This window comes from Platalea leucorodia (assembly GCF_965183815.1).
Source record: "Platalea leucorodia genome assembly, chromosome: 4".
NCBI lineage: Eukaryota > Metazoa > Chordata > Aves > Pelecaniformes > Threskiornithidae > Platalea > Platalea leucorodia.
In genome coordinates, this window is record NC_138826.1 from 123,767,939 (window position 1) to 123,791,859 (window position 23,921).

Here is a 23,921-nt window from a genome sequence, read left to right on the forward strand (position 1 = left end):
GGCTCAACCTGCTCTGAAAGCCCAGGGAAGATCGGAGCAAGGGCTGCACATCAGCCAGCAGCAGGTAACCACAGAGCTGGGCACTGAATACACAGTGGTCCACACCTTTTTTCCCCCCTTTCACTCCTAACAAGCTTTCAGAGGCAGAACTGCTCAAGGGGGATGAGCCTCCAACCACATGGGGAGCATCCACCCAAGAAGTGCTCCAGAGCATGACCAAATTACACCTTTCCCTGCCTCCTCTCCCCCTCTTTTCCTTCAGAGTCAGGGGAAAAAAAAAGAGAAAAAAAAAAAAAAAGAAGAAACAACCAACTTTGAAGGCAATTTTACAACTTTGCTTGCAGGTGGCATCTGCCGTTTTCCTGCCTTCAGGGCAAAGACAGCCGTGATCTCAGAGGACAGCTCTTGTCCAGCCCTTTGGCTTCATTTAGCACCAAATCATTTTAAGCAGGTATTTGGTTTCAAGAACTGTGCCAGGTTTGAAGAAATGGCTAGTCCTGCCTAACTTGCAGCCTGGATGATCTAGGCAGGACATACTCCAGCACATCACCTTTATACTCAACAGTGATGTAGTGGGTAGAGCGTGGGGGGTATTTTCTTGCCCTAAGTAGGTGTCAACACTTGCTTGGAGGAATGACACCCTCAACTCCACTGATGAGCTCTTCAGTCACGGTAACAGAAACTTAAAATTGCTGTAACGTGGCCAGAAAAAAAAAGGATCAAGCCATGGGATCCAAATGGTTTCCCCTGGAGATGAGCCTCAGAAAACCCACTGTGGTGTCGGCGGGATTTATGAGGCACAGGAACACGTGTGCAAGGCAGGACTGCCTGGCACATGGTCACCCTTGGGGCCACCAAGCCGCACGCGAGACGGGCCCGAGAGCATAACTCCTAAGGCAAGGAAGAACTAGGTCACGTCTGTATTTCAACAAGATATTTTATTGGTCCAGCAACTGCAAAATATACAAATTTCTGAAAGGCATACCCTGTTTTTAAGCTGGCACAGCTTTATATCAGGCAATTATTCCAGATGTATATACAGTACAGTTAACATACCACAAATAAAAAAAAAAAAAAAATTCCCAAGTAACTACCCTTCTCTCCAAGCTTTGCAGTATACATTAAATAAATAGAGCACTTTACTATCAAAAAAAATAATAAAAAAATAAAATTCAAGTATCACAAAGGAAAACAAAACCAGGAAAAAAAAAAAAAAAAGAAGGGGGAAGAAATCATTGGTGTGGTTCAACAAGTCCCCTCTCCCCACCGCCTTGGCTGCAGCATCGCTGCCCGGCCCTCGGCTCTGTTACCCGAAACACGATGGGCAGCGAGCTTCTGGGGCAGCACGACGGCACGGGGCTGACACCATCCCACCTACCATCAACGCCTCCGGCACGAGAGGACCTCTCCGCTGCTCAGAGACCAATTTTCCCCTTGCTGGAAAAACTGCCAGGTTCAAATTTCATCTTTTTGTAGGGCTTACTGAGACTTCTATTATTCCCAAAGGAAGAAAGTTTAGGGTCATTAAGTTTTTTTGCTGTTCAATTTTTTTATATATATATATTTTTTTTTACATATATATATGTATGTATATACACACACACAAATACATGCCAAAACATCTGCAGAATTACATGTTTACAAGATTGATCACGGGGCAGCCAGACGTCATGTTTGCATTTGCCGGCTTATCTTTTCATAGCAGGAGGAGAAAGATAAAACTCCCCAGGAAGGAGGCTGAAAAGGCAAGTGACTCGCCTTCCCAAAACATGCGTTTTTTTTCTCAAAGTCAGAGAAACTGAAAGCGCAGATGTCAACCACGCACACAGGGAGAAGTCTGCTTTTAATGCAGTTATTTAAAAAAACAACAAAAAAAAAAAACCCAACCAGGGGGAAAAGTGTTCTCTGTTTCATCTATACAGGAATATAATACACATATGAACAAGCTCACACAGGCAGGGCACCACCAAGACCGTCTACCCCGGTCAGATATGGACCAAGCACGGTCCCAGCCCCCTCCCGCCGTCGGTGCCGCTCCTAGCACGCGCTTTGACTGCACGAGGCTGAAGCGCTAGGCACTGTGGTTCGCCTTTTCCTAAAGGAAAAACAGACCAAACCCCCCCCAAAAATACACACACACACAAAAAACAAATTCTCCCCAAACCTGCTCCCATCTCTAGGGATGTTGTTTCCTACCCAGGGAGTTGGGGAAAGCCATGGGAAGGATGAAACCAAAGGGCTGCCCATCTCCAATCCCCCAGCCCAGCGCTGCAGGAGGGCTTGGCTGCCTTCGCCTCCTGCCTCCAGCTCAGCCACGCAGGCAAAAAGCATGAGATGGGGATGGAGAAGATGCTGTACATAGAAGTGGGGAAAAAAACCAAACAAACCCAAAACCCTAAAAAAAATTCAAAATCCACAGACTTTTGTACAAAGCAATAGTGGTTAACTGCCATTTTTAACCACTGTCTCACAGCCCAGGACAGGCTGCCAAGAAGGGATCTCGCTTATCAAACCCCTGGGAGTTGGCTGATGGAGTCTAAGTCAGGACCTCGCCCTCTTTTTCCCCGCACACACACCTCGAACACCGTAACTACTATTTTTTTGTAGTTCCAGCTTTCCAGCATGCAAAATAAAACTAAAAAAAGTTGCCTGTATTCAGGCTTCCCCTGTTAAGGGACACGACTTGAAAAAAAATAGAATAGTTATGCTCCTGCCACAAATAAAGTGCAAAAACCAAGCGGTTTCTAGGTATACGCATATACACACATGTGTGTGCATGTATATATATGAAATAAAAAAAAAAAAAAAAAGAGAACACAGACAAAACTATCCCTTCTTGTGGCTTTTTGCAGCCACACAGGGACTCCTGCATCCCAGCCAGACCTCTGGCCTCCTCCAGGAGATCTGTGTGTCTGCAAAACACATCTACCCCAGCCTGCTCACATGCTAAGTCCTGTGATGGGGATTTAAACCCTCACCAAAATCTCCGCTTTCCTCCAAGGAAAAGGAAAGGGGAGATGAAGTACCGGCACAGCACCTCAACTGGTGCTCAGTCTCCCCAAAAATCGACACACACCTGAACTCAAGAGCATTCCCAGGTGCTCCCCAAGATGAAAGCATCACCCGAGCCACCATCGGTGTGGCTTACCCTACACTACAGGCAGCTTGCAACCAGTTTTAGAAGCAGATCTACATTCTCTGCAAACCCCTTTAAGGTGTATTGATTAAAAAAAAAAAAAAAAGTATTGGTTTTTTTTTTTGTTAAACCCAGCAGTTCTTGCTGTGAAGGACTTCACACAACTGCTTCCTTGGTGCTCGCACGCCTGGGTGAGCCGGGCTGCGCGTGTGCGACAGGCTGTAGCGTGGGTAAAGGACTGCAGCACAGCGCGTTAGGGGCTTTCTTAAAAAAAAGTAATTAATAATAATAATAAAAATTAAAAAAAAAAAAAAATGCAAAACCCCTTTGCTCCCCCCTCTTCCCCCTATTTCTCTGCTAACCCCGCACCATCCACATATATACACCCCACCCGGAGATGGATGGGTACCAATCATCTATACAAAAGGAGATCAAAACCGCTTACAGAGGAAAATTAAACTCCTGTGCGCTAGAAGCACTTTACAGCTTGCTACGATCTAACAGGACGCCGGAGAGGAGAGCAAATGCTGCAGTCTAAAGATCTGGTGGTGACCCCGGGGAGCTCGGCTCCTCTCCTCCGCTCTCCCGCAACTCCTTCAGCAGAGCGGTTTGCAGATGAACGGGCGCGGGTAGAAACAGCCGAGAGTCGACCTCGCCACAGACGGAGGAGACCGGTTTATAAGCAAGCTTCGGAAATGGCGATGGGATGGGAAGCTGGCGTCGCTGGTGGCCTCGCGACAGCACCAATGGAGTCACGACGGCTTCTGTGAGTTGTTCATGTTCTGCAACGAGAAGAGAAGGACCGGGGTTGGGGGTTGTGTTAGACCCCATCCTGGCAGCATCTGCTACGTGCACATTAAGAAGGGGACGGGAGGAGTAACAGAAAGCCACGGCACGGGTCACTACGAAAGCATCCACCACAGAGGAGAGGACACTGTCCACCTAAGGAGAGGTGGGGGGTATGTGCTGACTTGCTACCCACACCCCTCCCCTCAAGCATCGCCTGGCTTTAACGACAGGGTGGGAATTTGGCAGAGATACCCCTAAAAACTAAGCTAAAAACAAGGCAACCCAGCCACTCCACCCAGTCTACTCTTTGGTCCGTGCAAGACAAGGTGACAGGGGACCATGGTGTTCGTTCAAGGAGCCCAATTAAACATATCGTTCTTGCTCCCCTTGAGGGTGGGCAGTGTCCCCCCCTGCCTACCTAGGAGGTCACTCTTTGTCCACCCTTGGCACTACCAAGAAGATGCAGCTCCTGCCGGCTGTGCCAAGGAGCCGGCATGGGGACCAGCCGCCAGCAGCAGTATGGCAGGAGGACCCACTCCCCCGATTGACACCCCACGAGGTTTCACGGGCCCTAGAGCTGATTTGGACACAGCCCTGGTGCAGGGTGGCGACAACAGGCACCCACCAGCACACGGTGAGGACCACAAAACCAGAGACAACCAGCTAAACACAAGCAGAACCAGCCCCGGGGGCGGTGGCTGGAGGAGAGCATCCACTAGAGGAGAAACCCAAGGGGAGATGATCACAACAAGGACATTTCCCAATCCACAAAACTACACAAAACGAGGTGGGGAAAAAAGGACCAGGAAACAGCTAGGAAGGTTTCTCAACATTTTTTTTTCTTTTTTCCTTTTTGCTTTTACTACTTAAACTGCCTCTTACAAGCACCAGGAATCTTGGCCAGGCTACGAGGCAGAGCGGGCTGAGCTGTTCTCTCTGTTATCTAAGGAGACAGGAGGAGGGTTAGGAAAAGCCACATGCACCACAGCCATTTACCTTGGAAATATTAGCAAAGAGAAAACTTTGAGAAAGTGACAAACGGGTCTTCTTTAAGCATGAAAAGTGAAGGGGAGAAGAAGGGAGGGGATCAGGTTGTTGTTAAAAAGTGCACTTTGGATCACAAACCAAGCAAAAGGAAAAGAAATCATCACGCCAGGTAGTCCCATGACCCCAAACTAGCTCGATCCCACAGTCAGGAGGACTTTGAGGTACACAGCCATGCCCCCAGCCTCTCCAGGTGTCCCCTGGTCCTCCTGGATGGGGGTCAAGACCCCAACAGTGAGGGCTGATGCAACAAAGCACCCACTGCCAATCCAGTCCCATGGTGCGAATTGGGAAGGAGGTACCTTCCACCTCCCCGACCCCATACGGGTTGTGGTGGGACATAGTGAGGACTGGACACGTGCACGTATGAGGCAGCAGCCTCCAAGAGGTGCTGACACCAGGTCTTTGGTTTTGGATGTCGTCTTTGCTCCCTCAAAAGCAGCCTTTAAGTCCCACACTAGTAGGTGGAGGCAGGCTCCCAGCAGCTGGAGATTTTGAACTTGCTGCTGCCAGCCTACAGCTTGGATGGGTACCATCACTGCCTGCTCCAGCAGAGCTCCTGGTCTAGCAAAACCTGGTGCAGCCACCTCCCAAACTCAACATCGGAGCGTGTTTTCAGTGTCCCAGCCAGCACTGAGGCATGCAGTGCTTTTAATTACAACATGGATGGGAAAAAGGTGGATGGAAGGACAGACAAAACCAAAAATGCTTTCAAAGCAACCCAAGAAGACCAGGCACTTCATCAGGGGCTTTTGTGCCCATGAGCAGCAAGGGAAGGAGCATAGACATGCAGGCCATGCTGAGCAACTCAACCTCTACATTCACCCAGGAGCATAAGCGTGATGATCTTCCCCAACCCATCTGCCAGCAAAGCCAAGTGTGACCTTCCTAACTTCCCTTTTCTCAAACACATTTACTCTAGAAGGGGAAGTAACGTGAGGTTCACCAGCTGTTATGTGCAAGCAAGGCTGAGGCCCAGCCATGTTATAGCAGATTCCTCCATCTTCAGCCCACAAAATGAACCGGCACAGGGATGCACATAGGCTGATTCAAACTGGTCTATAGGGAGCAAAAAGACCCCTGGGCACTATTCCAGCCTCAGCTCAGCCCCAAAGTCTCCCTGGTCTTTGAGAAGACGTTTGAGCACAGCTGCCAACAACTGCTGCTCTCAAATCAATGATGTAGCATGAATTAAGTCCGAAGGCTTCAAATTTATCCAGAATTTATCCTGTCCCAAGGATCTAAGAGCACTGAGCCAAACTGTTGAAGCCTTGATTATTTATAATTAGTGCATTAAATGCTCAAGGCATCTTGCTTTCTTACTAGAGCTAGAGGACAATATCCTTGCATCTACTCTGCCCAAGACATCTAGGCAGACTGTTCCCAAAATCCAGGTTTGCAGAACCGCAGATGCCAGGACCCAGGATCAGTTCAGCTCCAGAAAACATACTCCTGCTCCCATGCAGGTGATAAAACCCTGCTTGGGGCTGAGGTCAGAACATTCTCAGAGATCAGCCTGGTGCCATCACTCATAGACACAACTCGGAGCCCCTGGGAAGGACAAACCACCTGGGTCTATCACCTACAGTACAACATGCTATCACAAAGGAGATAACCCCATGAAAACCCAATAGCATCTCCCATCCCATGACTGTCCAAGGAGGAGGCAAGGAATTTAGACATCATTGATAGAGGACAAGTGATTATTTGCTTCATTTCTCAACAAAATTGGGACATTTAATCAAGGTAGGATACTTTGGGGTTGGACAAAGCAGCACCCATAGTCTCCTCTTTACCTTTCCTAAGATTCATCCAAATCCCACATACACAGAGAAACATTAACTCCAAGAAGTCCACACCCCAGCCAGGTTTCACAGCAACAACAAAACAACCGGTGGGATGGCAAGAGACATGGAAAGGGGGCAAAAGGGGGAATAAGACGCAAGAAGGTACTTACAGGCATGCCTTCCCTAGTAAAGGCTGCAGAGAGACAGAGAGAATGGAAAGAGGTGTCAGTAACGCCGCGCGAGACCTGGCAGAGGACACCGGACGGCAGCGAGGAGCACCCGAACAGCGAGAGCTTCCAAAGCCAAAACTGCCAGAGGCTTTGTTGCAAGACTCAACCAGCCCAAGCAGAGCCCTGAAAGCCAAGAAACAGTTGTCCCACTCGGTGCTTGCTAGGGTGGGAAGGCTCATGCGAAGCGGCCACCAAGCAGAGCGGTTGGAGGAGCACAGCAGCCTTCCTAACCTGCCCGGGATCTGGTCGAGGAGGAGCAAGAGGACATCAGACAACACAGACAACGTGAAGAGGGGCTGGGCGAGACAGCGAGATCCAACAGGCAGCTGGTGGGAAGGGCAGCATGGCAAAGGGGCTCCTGTATACCTATGCTCCTTCTCCGGTACCACCCCGGCTCCTTAACAAGCACAGGGACGGGAGTTTTATACCTGGAGAAGTGTGCAGCAAAGTCTCTCTTTCTACACCCCTTCATGGGTGGGTGAAAGAGGAGAGGACACATGAGCATCACGGCAGCTACCCACAGGGTTTCCCCCAGGGCTGCAGAAGGCAACTGGGTTCACCATGCCAAGAGGCTTCTACTCATTTTTGGTCCATTTTGCCTATTGGTCTGGGAAGGAGGAAACCCCTGAAGTGAAAGATGGGTTCTGGCAGCTCCTTCTCGAGGGAAGCGCAAGAATATTTGCCTTATTGCAATGCCCAGGTCTATGCCAGAGCTGAGCGCATCCAGGGGGGAAGGCACGAGCCCTTCAGTCCTGCCCACTCTACAGATGCGGCTCCCCAGGGGTTTGACACCACGATGCCAGATGGTGAAGGCACTAAATTAATGCAGCTAGAGTTTTGGAGGGTTTACAATGCTCTCAAAACCCAAAGAGAGGATCAACAGCAACCCTTCGCCGGGTGCTCCCGAAACCAACCCAAGGCAGGGAGAGACAGCAGCCGTGGGAGAAAGATGTATCTCAGAGACAGCAGCAGAGGTTGCGACAAGTGCAAGCTGTTCCCCAGCTTCAGGAGCGACAGGAGGAGGACAACAAACAATAAAACAACAAGAATAACAACCAAAAAAAAAAAAAAAAAAAAAAAAAGGAGTTCAACTAACTTGTCCCGGCAGCTGCGTGGGCACTTCCTGAGGAACACAGCCTGGCAGGGCGGAAGAAACAGCCACATGCTCCTCAAAGCTGTTGATGCGCGGTTTTTTGGTGGGCTCTGGGCTTGCTAGAGGGGTAACGCTATTACGTCTCATGAGCGGGTTAGGTCCCTTCTTTGCTTCCTAAATTAGAGTGAGACAAAGAAAAAAAAAAGTAAATAAAAAAAATAAAATAAAATAAAAAAAGGGAAGAAGGCGACAGTTATAAAGGAAAAAAAAAAGAAGCAGGTTGTTTTGGTTGGTTTTGTTTTTTTTTTTTTTTTTTTCCTTTTCTTTTTTTTTTTTTTTTTTTTCTCCCTCCTTTTTCTTAAAGTGGCCTCTGCTTTTCCCCACAATTGCCGTCAACGTGCAAAGGATGCATTGAAAGGCTCTGGACACCGGAAAAAAACCCTAATGCAAAATGTTCAAGAACGCAGCGTGATTTCCTAAGAAGGGGAGGAAAAAAACCAAAAAGGCCCTGCACTCAGAAACAAGACAGACCTTCTCCTCACCTGAGCCTCTGCTCACCAAAAAGTAAATATAGATTGCTAAAAAAATCTAGCAGTAATCAAAAGCCATGACTTTGCATGACAGAGAGAGGCACCCATCGGTCTCCTCCTCGAAGCCGGTCCCTCCAACCCAGGGAGGGGTGTGAAGCAAGAAGAGGGAAGACGAGCCAGCCCAGGCTGATAAGGAAGATTTGGGAGGTGGGGACAGAGCAGCCAGTGAGGGCCGGCACTGCGCCAAGCTCCAACTCAAGCGAGGCGGGATGGAGGGGCAGCGCCTGCGCAGCCGAGCAGAGGGACCCAAGCGCTTCACACGCGTCTTGCTCTATCCTACCCGCAGCCCATGGCTCGCCTACCATCCCCAGCAAGAGTGGTGGAGGAGGGCATCGATGACCCCCACGGTGTGGGGAAGGACCAGCTTCCCCACCTACAGCCATGGGGAGGGAGAGGCGGCTCAGATGCTGCCGCCTGCTGAGGTTGGGAAGCAAAGGAAGGGAGATGTGGGCCAAAAGGGGACGGCTCTGACCATCCAACATCCAGCCAGGCTCCATCACTGCTACACACAAGTTGTAAAGGTCCCAGCGGCTGGGACATGGGCACTGCCAGGGTCCCTAGGGTCCCCCTTGGGTAGCTGCCCAGCCCCGACACCGTGCTGGCGTGCTCCCAGTGGAGCACAAGGCAAATAGACCTGACCTTACATGGGTTTTTCTCCATGCGAGGGGTCCCCTCGCTACAGCACCCCCAGCCCAGTGCCGTCACCTCTCACCCTACAGAACGGCACTCTAGTAGCCACCCGGAGCCATGGGCAGGCTAGGAAAAAAAAAAACACAAAAAACACAAACGCAGGAGATGTTGGGCAAGGTATTGAGCCCGGGCTCTGCCAGCCAAGTTGGGAGACCTGGGAGAAGTCACCTTCTCCGTCCAAGGCTCTGTTCCCTGCTCAGGTGAGCAGACGACCGTACAGGTGAAACTTAAAGACCAGGGAGGAGCTTTCCCTGGGACAGCTTTAATCTGGACAAACACAGTGGGAAGCAGGCACATGCAACAGTCCTCCTCCCTTGGAAAACCCTCGACCGGCCATGTCTTTGCAGAGCAAGAACCCATCTGATGCTCCAGTCCTCCAGCAGCACTCAGAGCATCTAGCTGAGCAATCTCCCCATGCCCAACCCAGGCATCCTCGCTGCCAGCTGACCATAGGGGAAAGGAGGGGGACACCAGGGATGGCTCTGAGGAAAAGCAACACTTACCTCTGGCCGTTCCCTGTGGGTGTTGACGGCTTCGATGTTCAGCGAGATGGACTCCACCCGGCAGCCTGCAGAAGGGAGCACAAGGAGACAGAGAGGCCATCAGCAAACCCAACAGGCACAGGATGCTATGAAGTGCTCCACCCCAGACCTCTGCTCTTCTCCCAGAGGCAGCTTGGATTCAGGAGGAGATACTAGGTGAACCCCTTGATATGTTTAGTAGAAAGGCCCCACTTACCATAGGCCACCGGGGTCAGCTTCAACACTGTGTGAAGGGGACATTTCAGGTAGGGCATTTCATCTGCAGAGAAAGCAAAGCAGGAGGGTTATCCCATCCCCTCTCCAAAAGCAGGCTTAGACATCTTCATCAACACCTAAGGCTATCCCACACTAAAGAGATGCATTCTCCAGGCCCTGCATGGACCTGAACACATCTCTCATCTCCTCAGAACTCCATCTATCACCCCTGCTCCAGCGGGATCAATCCTCTTCCCAGGGATAGGGAGCTCACCTGCACTCTTGTCCAGAAAGTATGCCAGGAGACAGCGCATGACAGCCTGGTGACAGATCACAAGGACGTTCTCTTGTCTCTCCAGCTCCATGATGACCGGCTCTAGGCGCTGCACCAGATCTTGGTAGGACTGAGACAGAAGAAGGGAAGGGAGATATGACACTGAATCAAGAAAACGAGCACCTCACAAGAAACAGTCTTGGTACAACTATTGATTCCATGTCTCTGACTAAACCAACATAATTACTGCTAAAAACAAGCCAAGTTCAACAAATCCTCATCTTCAGGCTACTCTAGAACATAGCTATTTCTTCTGGTCAGAGGAGAAAGAAGCCATTCTCATCTCAGTTACAGTCCTGGAGAGTTTATTAAGGTAAGCAACAAATGCACAGGGGCTTTGAGCACAGTGTCTCTCTATCAGCTTGAAATTTGATTTTCTACAGGATTTCTAAGTTCTGAAAAGTCTGGAGCAACCTGAAAACCTCCAGGGTTTTGAAGGACTTCACAACGAACCATGACAAGCAGCCAGAAGGAACCCCAGACACCCAGAGTCAGCGTCAGACATCCCCAAACATTCTCCTGTTAGACACACTGTCATGAGGATCTCTCCAAAGATTTTTTCCAAAACGTCTATGGATGTAACTTTTAATTTGGAGATAAAAAGCCCAATTCACAACCTAAACTGTCATCCAGAACTGATGTCAATTCCCACCTCATTGTGTCACACCCTGAAAGCAGATTGCCAGGAACAGAGACATCAACATCAACCCTTAGGGAATGATACTGAGAGCAGGGGTAGAAATTACTTCTTTGGAAACGAAAGAAAAAGAAATTGGGGCAGCACGACACTTTGCGTAGATGTAATGGAGGAGGTTGGACTAGAAACCTCCAGAGCCCCCTTCCTACTAATTTGCTATAAAGTCAGTGGGACTGTTTGTTAATTGATACATTTCTTAATGAGATCTTCACGTAACCACGATTTCATAAAAGCTCAATGCAAAAGGTAAACATGAGCCCTGACGTTTCTTGATTCTAGTTTTTTGGAGCACTTGCTGCTCCCCTGCTCCGTGTAGAGGACAGCATGAAGACAAGGCGGCCGTCTTTAACGTAAAAGTCACATCTCTGAAGGTCTCCATGCAGACCTACCTCCCCAGAAGGATAGCGGTAGTAGTATTTATCCTGATCACGTAAAGCAAATTCCTCTGGATGCTGCTCCCTGATTTCTTCATATGTCATTTCTTCACACACACCCTGCCAGAATAGGACATCCATGAGGCTACTGGACACGCTCAAGTCAAAAACCATCCGCACACCCAACATGCAAAACCTTCTCCAAAGCGACTGTCTATAACCCTCTGAGTGGTCAGCTACAGAGCAATTCCAAGTAAAAATCATTTTAACCTGCTCATTCAAGACAACATCTTGAAGCATCTACACAAGGTAGAGCTAAGATCAGAAGCCAAGTTGTGAGTACTGGAGCAGAAGTACCACCCTTTCCCACAGAAGGAAAATCTCCCCACAAAAGTTGAGATTTAGGCAAAAGTGAAAAGGCCAGTGCTATTACCCTCCCTGCCAAGCAGCAACCAGCATGATCGAGCTGTTCCTACTGCAATCAAAGATACTTACAGCATCAATTTCATTGAGTGCCTTCCACTGCTCGTAGGGCAGTTGGAGAGCTTCTGCTGTTTGGATTGTCCTCTTTAATTGGCTGGTCCAGACTTTGAGGTCCTTCAGGTTCTGCTCCTCAACAAACTTGTTCAGTGCCAGTGCAAACTGTGGGACATAAAAAAAGAGGTTGATTCCTGATCCACAGCTTCCCAATGGGCCTTCTTCCCTGCTTCCCAGTAAACGTTGCCTTCTCCAGGACCTCTTTTGCCTTCCACAGGCAGACATACTAGCTTTCTGCTCTGAGGTGAGGAGCAGCCACACATGCATGGATGCCCAAAAGCTATGAGGGGTATGAGAACAGAGAGAAAGCAGAGGAGAAAGCAGCAACCTAATGTCATCAAGGAACAACATCAGCATCCAAGAAACAGCACCACAACCTGGGCTCTCCTACAATGCTATGGAAGATCCCTGGCCACCCTTAACCACAGCTCTGCTTATTTGTCATAGAGCTAAATCAATGTATCCTGTAGTCCTTGATAATAGTTACACCTCAAATTACTCCATTTGGACTTCAAAATGGTTTGGCAAGCCAAAATAGCTATTAACCCTCCCTGAAGCATTGCGCTTGACTATGTCTTTGAAGACTCAAGTAGTGAGCAATCTGAAAGCAGCCTCAGAGTTGGCTATCCCTGCCGAAGGGTGGCAGCAGTCCTTCTACATCCCGCCCTGCCTGTGCAAGGTCTGAACCAACTCAAAGAAGATACTCATACCCTCCCGTCCTAGACATTTCTGCAGCCCAACCTCTGTTAACCCCTAACTACGTGCAAGCCCACGTGCAATGCTGATGGCTGGAAAGTCTTGTTTTGAGGCCATGCCCGAGCCCAAATTTAACCAGCCCTGTAGATGATTCCTCTGAGCACCCCAGCTGTCATCAAATACACACTTAACCCAATGCATGGCATCTGCTACAGCCAAATCACTCCTAGAAGCCATAGGGGAATATTCCCTTCCCCCTCACCTTCTTGCCCCTGTTGGAGAGGCCCGAGTCACCTCCAATCTTCCCCTTGAGGTTGAACTCGCTCTCGCCATGCCGACAGAGATAAATGGTGCGGGGCTGGACATGGATGTTCATCAGGTAGTAAACGATTCTGCTCTGGATGTGATCCTGAACCCTGTTGACCAGGAACTGCCGGCCAACATCGATGACTTTGATGAGAGAAAGCTCCCTAGGAAAAGCACAGCAAGGATGAGGGGCTTGCCAGTGGGGAAAGCAGAAAGAAAGAAACACCATCCTTGAAAAACAGCCTTGGGAGGTATCTCAGTCAACATAATCACCCAGCTAAAAGGATTTCCTGCAGGCTATTTTCAACAGGAAGCCAACAGGTAACGGCGATTCATGGACAGCTAAGTAACACCAGTGTAATCGCCGTTCCTCCTTGCAGCAGTAAAGATGATTAGACAAGACTAGCAGGGAGCACGTTCCTCCCCAGGACAGGACTCAGCAGGACTGGGATTATCCTCACAGGGCACACGGACATATCTGTGAGCAGTGGAAAGGCTGGGAGGTGCCTGCATGGTCATGCAGGACAGCAAAGGTCTTCCCAGGGCACACGAGGAGGCGGAAACCACAGGGCTTGCTCAACCTTGTGGTCTGAGCCTGTTCAAGCAGTCCCTTCCTTTAACTGACAAAAGCACCTCGGAAACACTCAAACCGAACTGCTTTTCCAAAACCCTTGTATTTAGACCTGCAGAACCAGCGTATCTGAGCCCCGGAGAGTCTGCAAAGGTTTCAGTGCCCGGCTCCCTGGCACAGGGCTGGGGAAAATCAGCATTTTCAAGGAAGAAGCTGAATTCACGATGAGGCTTGGCCATACGTTATTCTAGCACAGTCACGTATTTGAAGACAAAGTGAAATACAGCTCCATACTTCATTACTCCTCTCCTGGGAGAAGAAAGGCATTCAAGCCAGTTCAGAAGTCAGCAAAGTCTCTTACCGGTCATAGTCATCAGGGTCGAGCGGCTGGTAGCTGGCCTTGTAACAATTGATCCTCTTCATGAAGTCCTCCATGGCATCGGTCGAATTACAGTCCCGGTAATCAGGACTGGACAATTTTACTTCCTGCGGCAGGGGAAAAAAAACACGCCGCAAGGAGAGGTTAGGAAGCTTTCCAAGCCAGACCATACTAATTTCAAATTTCAAAGTCCTGCCAACATCCAGCTATTGGCTGAGCCACTTTACAGCCATCATTTATGAGAAGACAGAAAAGAAGCAAACTAGACCCAAAACTAAGCACAAGGTGAGAAAATCTGGTATAAACCATTGCATGACCGGTATAGATGCATATCAGTCTGCTCCCATTCTCCCAAGAGTTGGGGTAGCACCTCACCACCCAACACAGTGGGAAAACCGAGGGGTTTTTATGGCTAAAGAAAAGCATCAGCTTTAAACAGTTCAAGCTGAGGATGGAAAGTGCATAAGCTTCGGCAAGATGCTTGTCCCGGGCCTTTTGAGTGAATAAAGCTCCCAGGAGGTAGAGGTCAACCTGGCTGTCCACCATCTGAGGCAGCAGGATAACAACATTCAACCCCTCTCTGTGCATTATTTGCTACAAGCTACTGGGCTGAAAGATGCTAGAAATGGGCAATGTGAATATCCAGAGCTCTCATGGACTAAGTGCTGCCTGAACTACTCTAACAGGCTATTTTTCCTGAAGATTTGGGTTTGAGCAGCAGCATTATACACTAGTAACTTCACAAGCAATCCTGAAACTAACAGGATAACACAACCAAGCGACACACGTGGCAGCGCCCCAGGCCCGCAGCGTATTTTCCACACCGATCCCAGCACTAAAAGCACCATTCATCTGCAGCACCCCGTGGAGGAAAAACCCACGCTCAGCTGGTAGTCAATTTTCTCCCCCTTCAAGCATTAGTTTCCAAAGAAAGGGATTAAATCCTCCAAAAATCCCGCTTCAGGGTGTTGCAAAGGCGGAGAGAGAAGAGAAAAAAAAAAAAAAAAAAGGAGCAAACTGAGCATTTTATTAGCATCACGGAAAAGGCTGTATGCACCTCCCAAAAAGCTGATCACTGGCCACGGGACACCAGCTCCCAGCAGGAGCAAAAGCCATCCTCTAGTCGCCACCACAGCACCCTCTGCGGAGCCCGTCCCAAGGGCAGAACAAAACCCAACAAAACCCTTCTCACAGACTTTGGGTATCCTGCAACACATTCCCAGACACCATAAAATGGCTCGCATAGTTCAGATGTACAACGAGATAAGGCTGGAGCAGAGCCCAGTGGAGGAAAGGATGCTTTCATTCAAGTTAATCGTGCCTAGGTAGACCAGTTAACATCTACCTGCCCTAGCCAAGCCTAACAGGCAAAGGAGCTCTTCTGCTGGTGGGAAATCAAAGATCCAGCAGCTCCCAAAGCAGTCGAGAAGCAATGTTTTATGCTGCTCTCCCAGCCAAGACTTCAGCTAGTGGCAAGAAACCTCTAAGCTGGGCTATTCTTCTCAAAGCGGACCCCAATAGATTTTGGGAAGCTACATGTGGCTGAAGGCACCAAGTTTGACTGCTCTCTAATGGGATTTAAACCCCTAACTGCATCCATCACTTCCAAAAAGTTGGACTTTGGGGGGGGTCACCAAAGCATCCTGAATGTTTTCTGTGCTTAATATCAAGTTATAGACCAACAGATATGCAGAGAGCACAGAAGGGAGCTGAGGAAAGGCTACAACAACTTTTATTTTCATTACTTCCAGGTGGCCCTGGATCCTGGGAGACAAAAGGTCCTTTCTCATCCCAGGACAAACACATCATAAAAAGATAAAGACCTCCTAATCCTCAACCAACTCTGGCAAGACATTCTGATAAGAAACCAGCTGGGTGCAGGTGGAAAATCCGACACAAGGAAAAACAAAAGCAAGACACTTCCATGCTTACCATAACGTTGGTGGCAACTACCCTGGGATCATTGCAGACAGATTCAATGAAGAACACCTGCGAAGCAAAACAAAGCTCACCTGAAGGCCAGCAATAAGGTTTGTAGCACTCAGCCAGCTCCTTGCTCAACCCAACCTCCTCCCTCCTCGATCGGAGAGCTCTACCTCTGCCCCACTCCCATCCTTTCCTTCTCCAGGGCTCCGGATTGGGAATGCGGGAAGAGTTTCACATTTTTAACCAAATCCAGCAGCGAAATCTCCCTTACACAGGAGCATCGTGAGGACAACGTGTTAGTGAAAGAAGATACGCTAACAATACACTAAACGTGGACTATGCAATACAGGCAGCAGCCCAATGGTACCAACCTTGAACCCATTTTCTTTGGCAAAGTTCAGGATCATCCCTCTCCTCTCCCGCGTGGTATTGGTGGCATCAAAAACCTTTAAAAGCAAAGAGTTTGATTAGCACCAAGAGCACCTGGTTTCCCACTGAGCCATTCCTCAGAGAAGGAACTGCAGAGCGAACTGCACAGGGCACAGCGCCTTCAGGACCAGGACTGCTGCCAAACGCCGTGGAGCACATCTCGGAGCTTACCGCAATCTGGCCAGCCTCCTCCGTCAGGTACAGCTTGACATCCCTCAAGGCAGCCAGGGCACATTGCCTGCAAAAGAGGTGAGAGATGCATGGTCCTGATGTCCTCAGAGATGCTCGCGGCAGCCAGCGCGCAGACCCCCAAAGGAGGGCAGGCTTTGCAGCTCCTCCTTACCACCTCCCCCCTTCTCCCAGGGACATTTAGGAAAGACACTTTCAGTCTGCCAAAAATACAAGAGCCACACGTGCCAAGCAGTGTGCCGATCTTCACAGCAGAGGCAACGGTGGATTAAAAAGCAAAGGCCAAACCTCATGGCAGACCTCATACCCTACATTGCCGAGCCTGAAAGTGATGCGTTGGTTACGCTGAAGCCACCAAGCCCTGACAACTTCAGCTCTTGGTGCCCAAGTCAGGCCCTCCTTATGCAGCAGGGAAACCTCAAGCTAGAGCCCAGCTTTTCTGTCCATCACACCCTAAAAAAAAGCTGGGCAACCCCATTGCCGGCCGTGGGCTCCACCACCCATTAAGGACCTGGGTATGAGCACAGACGCAGCGCCCACGCTTACCTCCTGACTTTCATGGCCTCCTCATTGTCGGGGCGGAAGAAGTCATAGGAGCTGTAATGCTTCACCGCCTCACGGCGATACTCCCCCACGTTGAAAACTGTGTGGGAAAGGCAAAGACCATCAAAACCAGGAGCGGGCGTCAGCACAGCTTGACTCAGCTGTGCAGCTCCTGCAGATAACGCTTTCTAGCAACGGGCCAAGAAGGGACATCCTTAGAGCAAAAGGCTCAGGGACATCCTTTGGTCTTCAAAGTGAAGGAGAACCTGAGCTTCAGCAGAAGCGATGGGACGACATTGATATTTGGCCCATGGGATCTTGATCCCCCCCCACCTTCCACTCCCCAAAGGGCTGAGCTCCTTGAGCACCTCCCAAGGACCCCAGACCTCATGCTTTCCCCAGGCAGCCAGTGAAAGCCTCACCTTTTGTTGGGACACCGATCCAGTTGAGGTAGCGAGTCAGCTTCTTGGAGATGTAGGTCTTCCCGCGGGCTGGGAGGCCAACCATCACTATCACAGTGGGGGAATTGGCAAGCTGCGGCCCACAGGCTACGAGGAAGAGGAGAAAGCACAACATGAGCAGCCGTTAATCCTCCAGCTCATCCTGTAGCAACCCTACAAGGCACTTGCTCTTGACCCAACCTTCCCCCCAGTCCTTCAGCAGCCAGAGGAAACCCAAAGCCTCTGCTCCCTGTGCACCATCATCTCTGCAGTATCTCCTGTGCCTCCCTCTCATCTCACAGCCATGGCAAGAGGAGAACATCTTGATGGCTACAAAGCAGGCAAGGAACCAGCAGCTGCCTACCCCAGCCTCCCAGCAGAATCTCTGTGCCTCAGTTTCCCCATTTGCAAAACAAAAATCAAGGCAAACACAACTTCCCATTCCCGCGGTTTGGCCAATTCTGGGAAAAGCTAGAGGATGGCCAAGGACTTTGGTCCAGTCCTCGCAGCATCACACTTCAGATACGGCTGCTGTGCTAAAATATCGGGTCTGCACCAAGAGCTTCACCCACAGAAAGCACCTTCCAAAAACTTCTGCAAGCTTTTTAGCTGATACACATGCAAATGCAACCAACTAACTGTTTTTTCTGAAGACAAGCAGGGCCCGAGGACTGCAGAACCACCAGCATTTAAAAGCAGATATATGAGTGACTTATCCCTTTTTCCTCATAAACCTGTTTTAAGCTGGGGGATTTTTTGTTGTTGTGAAGAGGGTCCATGTCAAACAGCTGGAAATAAATCCAGAGGCATTACTTAGTGATGATTTGGCAAGTGAAGAGAAACTCCTCTCCAATTCACCTGAATGGCATGGCCAAAATGCAGACAAAGCAGCCAGGCTGCCCAGGTGAATTGCTTCTCCCCCCATAAATCCTTTCGAAAGTAAATTCCTGGTTCAGTTTGGAGGAAATTGCTGAAGTTGTAGGATGGGGAATGCAATTTGGGAATTTTTTTAGTCCTCCACAGCCTGGTCCCAGCGCCATGGGATGCATCTGGACTCTCTGGACCGCTCACCCCACGGACCACGTAACACGGCAGCATCCCTCTCCCATGTCTCACCCCTGCTCCTCTCCAGGGTTTGCCCTGCAGAATTGCTTCTCACATGGTGCTGCACATGCAAAAGGCCAAGGCACAAAGCCAAGCGCTTTAAATACAGGAAAGGAAGATCTTAATGATGCCTGATGGAATTCAGATTAGTCTTTCATGCCGCCCGGCGTCACACGCCAGGAGCCCTCCCGGCAAAGGCAGAGACCAGCCCCAATAGTTGAGACCCTCCGGGGGATTTCTCACCCACCCTTCAATCCAGCCGGTGAGGCCAGAGACCTCACGGGAAAGGAATGCAGGGAGTGAGCGGCTGGTGGCAGAACCATAAAAACGCAGCTTAATTATGGTCTGGGTGGAGAGCTCTGCCTGCCCGTGCCGCAGGTGGGACCAGGCAGCAGCGATGCGGGGATGCAAGGGACGGGGTGGTGGGTTGGGGTAGATTTTTCTCAGCGAAGATTTGGGAAGGGCAAACAGATGGAGAGGTAGCCAGACAGCATGCAAAGCATATGGGATTTCCCTCGTTCTTCTAATAAAAAAAAAAAAAAAAAATCCAACAGCTAAAGGAGCTGAATTAAGACCACAGGGAAGAGTTACAGCAGTGGTGCCCAGAAGGGCAGAGAAGAGCCACCCATCAGCTGCCTGGCTGTCTCACCAAACAGACTCAGCAGGCAAGAGATGTGAAAACTATCTACAAGAGATTTTTTTTTTTTCTTTTTTTTTTTTTTTTCCCCCTCCTAAATATTCCACATTCCTCAGGCTGGAGCTGCCCTCACACTTGCTCCCTTTGTGTGACCTGCATCCCTGGTGCTGCGTTTCAAAAGCCTGGGCCAGCTCCCACTGATTTCAGCAGCAAGCGCTGATTTTGCCTGCGGGGGTACCAAGGCAGCTGTGCAACATATCCAGAAAAAATGTCTTTTTTCCCCTCTAACAGTCTCACATCCCCAACCAACCTATGGGTGCAAGTCTTCTTTTTGCACAAAAAACAACCACATATTAAATAAAGGGAGGGGGGAAGGAATAATACCTGAATAAAGAGACTCCTCCTTTCCCTACCTGCCAGCGGACAAAGGATCTCAAAGAGCGAAGCCAAGAGGATTTGGGGCCATTAAAGTAATAGGGACGGGGACAATGCCAGGTACTGTTCACATCCCTTTGGCTCCAGACAGCTGAGATGGTCCCAGAGCTGGCGCTGCAGTGGGCACGTTAAACACCTGTATTTGAGGAATCTTTCCCCAGTTCAGTTTGCTGCCAAAGGAAAGATCCAGGTTCCCCTTGGACCCTGAAAAAGCATCTGTTTACAGACCTGGGAAGCACCTCCCAAAACACCAGGACATCGAGCGTGCATCTTTTAATCAGCAACCTGAGCCCAAACCCAGCTAAATCACAAAAGCCTCCAGGAAACTTTGCATCAGGGATGTAACAGAAACCAGTGTTTTGCTCCCAGTGCTTCACAAAGACCTAATTCATCATTTCTTTTCACCGCTGCTGGAGAGATATCGGGGATTTCAGCGCATATTCATTACTCGTTATCAACATCTACCCAGGTAAGCCAAGGTCAGGGATGACTTTTGAAAGGCTCAATCAGGATATTTAGAAGCAGCTCATCACTTGTGCCTTCTATCTGCTAGAAAGTCAGCGGCGATGCGCTCCCATGCTTCACTGGAGCAGGTGGGAGGAAGGAGAAAAAAAAAAAAGGGAAGGAAATTTGCTTCTATAAAAGGTTAGATAAAACAGCCACCTCCCCACTTCAGGCATTTTTACTGTCTCCTTGTAAGAAGCGTTCCCACACGCCTCCTGCAAGCCCACGCCACATGTTCTACGTTAGTCTTACATTCCCCTTTTCCAGCTTCTTTCCCAGTGCAATTCCCCGACACCCTCGCGGATGCACGAGAACGCGTTCCTGCGCTGCACATCGCGCAGACGCGCGTGGAACCGGTACCACCCCGCCGCCGTACGAGCTGTGGTTTTGCACCCACATCGCTGCCGCATTTTCATGTGCCCTCGTCCACCGAGCCGGAGCGATGGGAGAAGCCGGAGCGACGGGAGAGAGAAAAGCAGCAGCGGCCCCTTTTCTCCTCAAGCATCCCCACCCGAGCCCCCTCCCCTCTCCTGGCTCTGCCCATCCAGCCGCCTGCGACGACTTGACTTTCCCAGCCCCTACGTGAGAGACGTGCAGCTTGACAGCAATTTAATGGATCGCCGTCAAAAGGCCAGATGAAGGCATCGCTTCGCATCCATTCCAGCCTCCCGTTGACGAGGAAACGGACAATCGGACTAATTATTTCACACGCAGCGAGCAACCAGGCGGGAGGTTTTTGAGGGATGCTCCCGCTCCCTCGTCCCCTCCCTGGGGACCGCATTGGCCTCGTGTCCGTTATACCTCCATTCCCACCCGGCTTTGTGGCTCTGCTCTTTGTTGCTGCCAAGGAATTAATAGCGCCTCGAGTTTAAAATAGCCACCTCAAGTTTAAAAAAAAACTAAAAAAGCCCAATAATGCTCTTTCCACACAGCGCAACGAATGATGCCCAGCATGGCTTGCTCCCACCCCGAGAGAGAAAATAACCAGAAGCCACATTACGGTATTAATAAGCCCCTCAATGACTTAATATATTAAAGTATGTTAATTTTCTGCTCTGCCAAGGAGGGAATTCTCTCCTCTGAGAAACCAGGTGAATGAATAAAACGGCAAAAAACCACAGGGAGGCTCTGCATACACAAGGGATTTCTTTCAAAGGTGTCAGCCCTTGAGAAAAATCAAACCAAACAGATACATCTGCAAAGCATTAAGCCAGGAGACATTTCGCCCCACTAAAAGCAAAGCCCCGTGGCAACCCAGATGTTCAGCCTGTTGCTGAAAGCCATTTCCTCAGCAGCTTCTGCTGCAGAGCTGCCCTCGCCAAGCACAGGCAAACATCTGCTCTGGGGCTCAGCTGCACCCACAGCCACGGGGCACCAGCATGGGGCAAATTCATAGGAATTTATTTTTATTATTATTTTTTAAAGGGGGGAACTTTGCAGCCAAGGGAAATAAACGTCCAAAACAACTTTAAAAACCCCCTGCTCAAGAAAAGGATTGGAAAGCCTGATTCACCCAGCTGCCCAAGCCACCTCCATCCTTTGCCAGGCTGCGGAGTGCCACCGCCTCCGTCCCGGCTCCGCGGATTCCTGCGACGCTTAGGTAGTTACGCCGAGTTGCCCAACTGGCAGGCTGTCAGTTTAGCTGTCGGGCGAGTTAAAAGAGCTGCCTCTTGAGCTTTAGTATTGTATTATGATTCATGATTTGTTTTATAGTAACAGCGGGGTGACCCAAGCGTTTGCTTTTATTATTTTTTTTTAAGCGCGGAGGTTGGGTTTAAACACTCAAGATGCTTTCCGAGCTTAGAAACCACTGCAGAAGTTTCAGCATTAATTTTTGCCCTCTCCTCCACCTGCCTCCTATCTCATCCCAAGCACAGCACAGGGTAAAGTGCAAACAGCTGGGGATTTTTTTTTCCAAATATTGCCCTAATCCTGCCTCCCCCCCCAAAAAAAAATTAATAAATCTCAGAGCAAGGTGCCAGATACGCTGGAAATCCCAGCTGAGCTGGTACCCGGGTGCCGAGGTCAGCAACCTGCTCCCTTCCCTTTTAATCCCAGGAATTCCGGGGGGGCGGGGAGGGAGTGGAAATTGGGACACGCGTGTCCCGGCTCCACGGGGCCGGGGGAGCTGCCGTGTGATGGCTGCACCTTCCCCCAGCTCCCAGGGCTGGAAGTGAGCCACGGGTGGGATGCGGAGACCGGGATGATGCTGGAGGAGGCCAGGGGAGGGCGGGATGCTGCATGGATATTAGGGGAAATAATAGAATAATATCCCTCCGGGGTGCCAGGAGGAGGGGGGCTGCTTCCCATCCCACCCCATCCCACCCCATCCGGCGGGGATGCTGCGGTGCCGGTACTCACAGCGGCGGGGCAGAGCCGGGCGGTTGTCATTGGGAAGCCAAATCTTCTGGATGCGGCTTTGCGTCAGCTCCATGGGCATTTTTAAAACAAAGGTCTTTTTGCGCTCCGCGTCCACCTTGATGCGTTTGCGGGGCGGGGGAAGGGAGGAAAAAAAAAAAAGAGGAAGGAGAGTGGGGAAAAAATATAATAAAAACCCAAGATTTTTTGCTGCAGTCGTCGCTTTGGGGGTGGTTTGAACAAGCGGCTGCGGCGCTTTCGGATGCTTCTCGGAGTCTCGTGAAGGCTTTACGGCGGAGGAAGGGGAGGAGGAAGAGGAGGGACGGGGCTTCAGGGCACAAAGCCGGCAGGAACGGCACAAACACCGCCGCTGCGTGCTCGGAGGGAGGGAGGGCGAGTCCTGCCGCTAATTTTGATATAAATCTGGATGAAAAAAAAAAAAATCCCTTTATTTTGCAAAAAAAATAAAAAGGAAGAAAAAATCTCAGTGCGATGGAGCTGGGAAGGGGCGGCCCTGGCTGCTCCGGCGGCTGCTCTCGCCCTCGCTCCGCTCACGATGAGGCGGCAGCGGCGGCGGCCGCCTATTTCTAGCCCGGCGGCGCGGCCGGGGCCCGGCGGCGCCCGCCCTCGGGGGCGGGGGGGCGGCCGCTGCGCCGCCGCGGAGGAGGAGGAGGAGGAGGAGGAGGGCGGGGATGGGGGTGCGGCCCGGCGGGGCTCGGCCCGCGCTGCCGCCTGCCGCCGGCCCCCCGCACTGCAGCGGGGACAAAGGAGGAGCCGCCGGGCCCGGGGAGGCTTTGTTCTGCGGGGGGGGGGGAATACAGCGGCCCTCACCGTGCCTTCAGGGCTGCTCCGGGGGGGGGGGGGGGTGGGGTGTGCACGCTTGCAGGCGGTCCCCAAGCTAAAGAAAAGCAAGTTAAATAAAATGGGGTCGAAATAAAATAGACAATTAAAAGAATTAAAGGATAAAAAGTGAAAATGGGAAAAAAGGAAATAAAGAAGAGAAAGGAAAATTATAAAAAATAAAAATAATAAAAAGGAAATAAAAAGGAAAAAGAAAAATAATAAAAAGAAAAATAATAAAAATGAAATAAAAACGAAAAAGGAAATAAAAATAGTAAAACAAAAAAGAAATACAAATAAAAATAATAAAAATGAAATAAAAATAAGAATAATAAAAATAATAAAAATGGGATAAAAAAGAAAATAGGAATAAAAAAGAAAATAAAAATAATAAAAAATAAAAATGAAGTGAAATAAAAATAAAAAGTAAAATTGAATAAAATAACAACCCCCCCCCAAAACCAAAGCTATAAACTAAAGGTTAAAAAGTAAAAACAAGCTAAGGCTTCACTGAAGGGCGGCGGCA

The 23,921-nt window shown here is 49.9% G+C and overlaps 1 protein-coding gene across 2 annotated transcripts; it reads right to left on the reverse strand.

Moving 5' to 3' along the window:
- Window positions 1–919: 919 nt before the first annotated feature.
- On the reverse strand, window positions 920–22,754 carry PFKFB3 (6-phosphofructo-2-kinase/fructose-2,6-biphosphatase 3). Of its 2 annotated transcripts, XM_082310670.1 has the most exons (15): window positions 22,559–22,754; window positions 17,500–17,625; window positions 17,081–17,177; window positions 16,517–16,583; window positions 16,288–16,362; window positions 15,923–15,979; window positions 13,973–14,097; window positions 12,997–13,204; window positions 11,997–12,143; window positions 11,517–11,621; window positions 10,371–10,500; window positions 10,098–10,160; window positions 9,863–9,927; window positions 8,083–8,253; window positions 920–3,918 (listed from the first exon to the last, which is right to left on the reverse strand). In XM_082310670.1, exons 1-15 carry the CDS (start codon window positions 22,635–22,637, stop codon window positions 3,889–3,891), a joined length of 1,545 nt encoding a protein of 514 aa, XP_082166796.1. In that variant the 5' UTR covers window positions 22,638–22,754; the 3' UTR covers window positions 920–3,888. The 2 variants fall into 2 exon arrangements, with proteins under 2 accessions (XP_082166796.1, XP_082166797.1); XM_082310671.1 differs by lacking the exon at window positions 8,083–8,253.
- Between the last annotated feature and the right edge of the window lie 1,167 nt (window positions 22,755–23,921).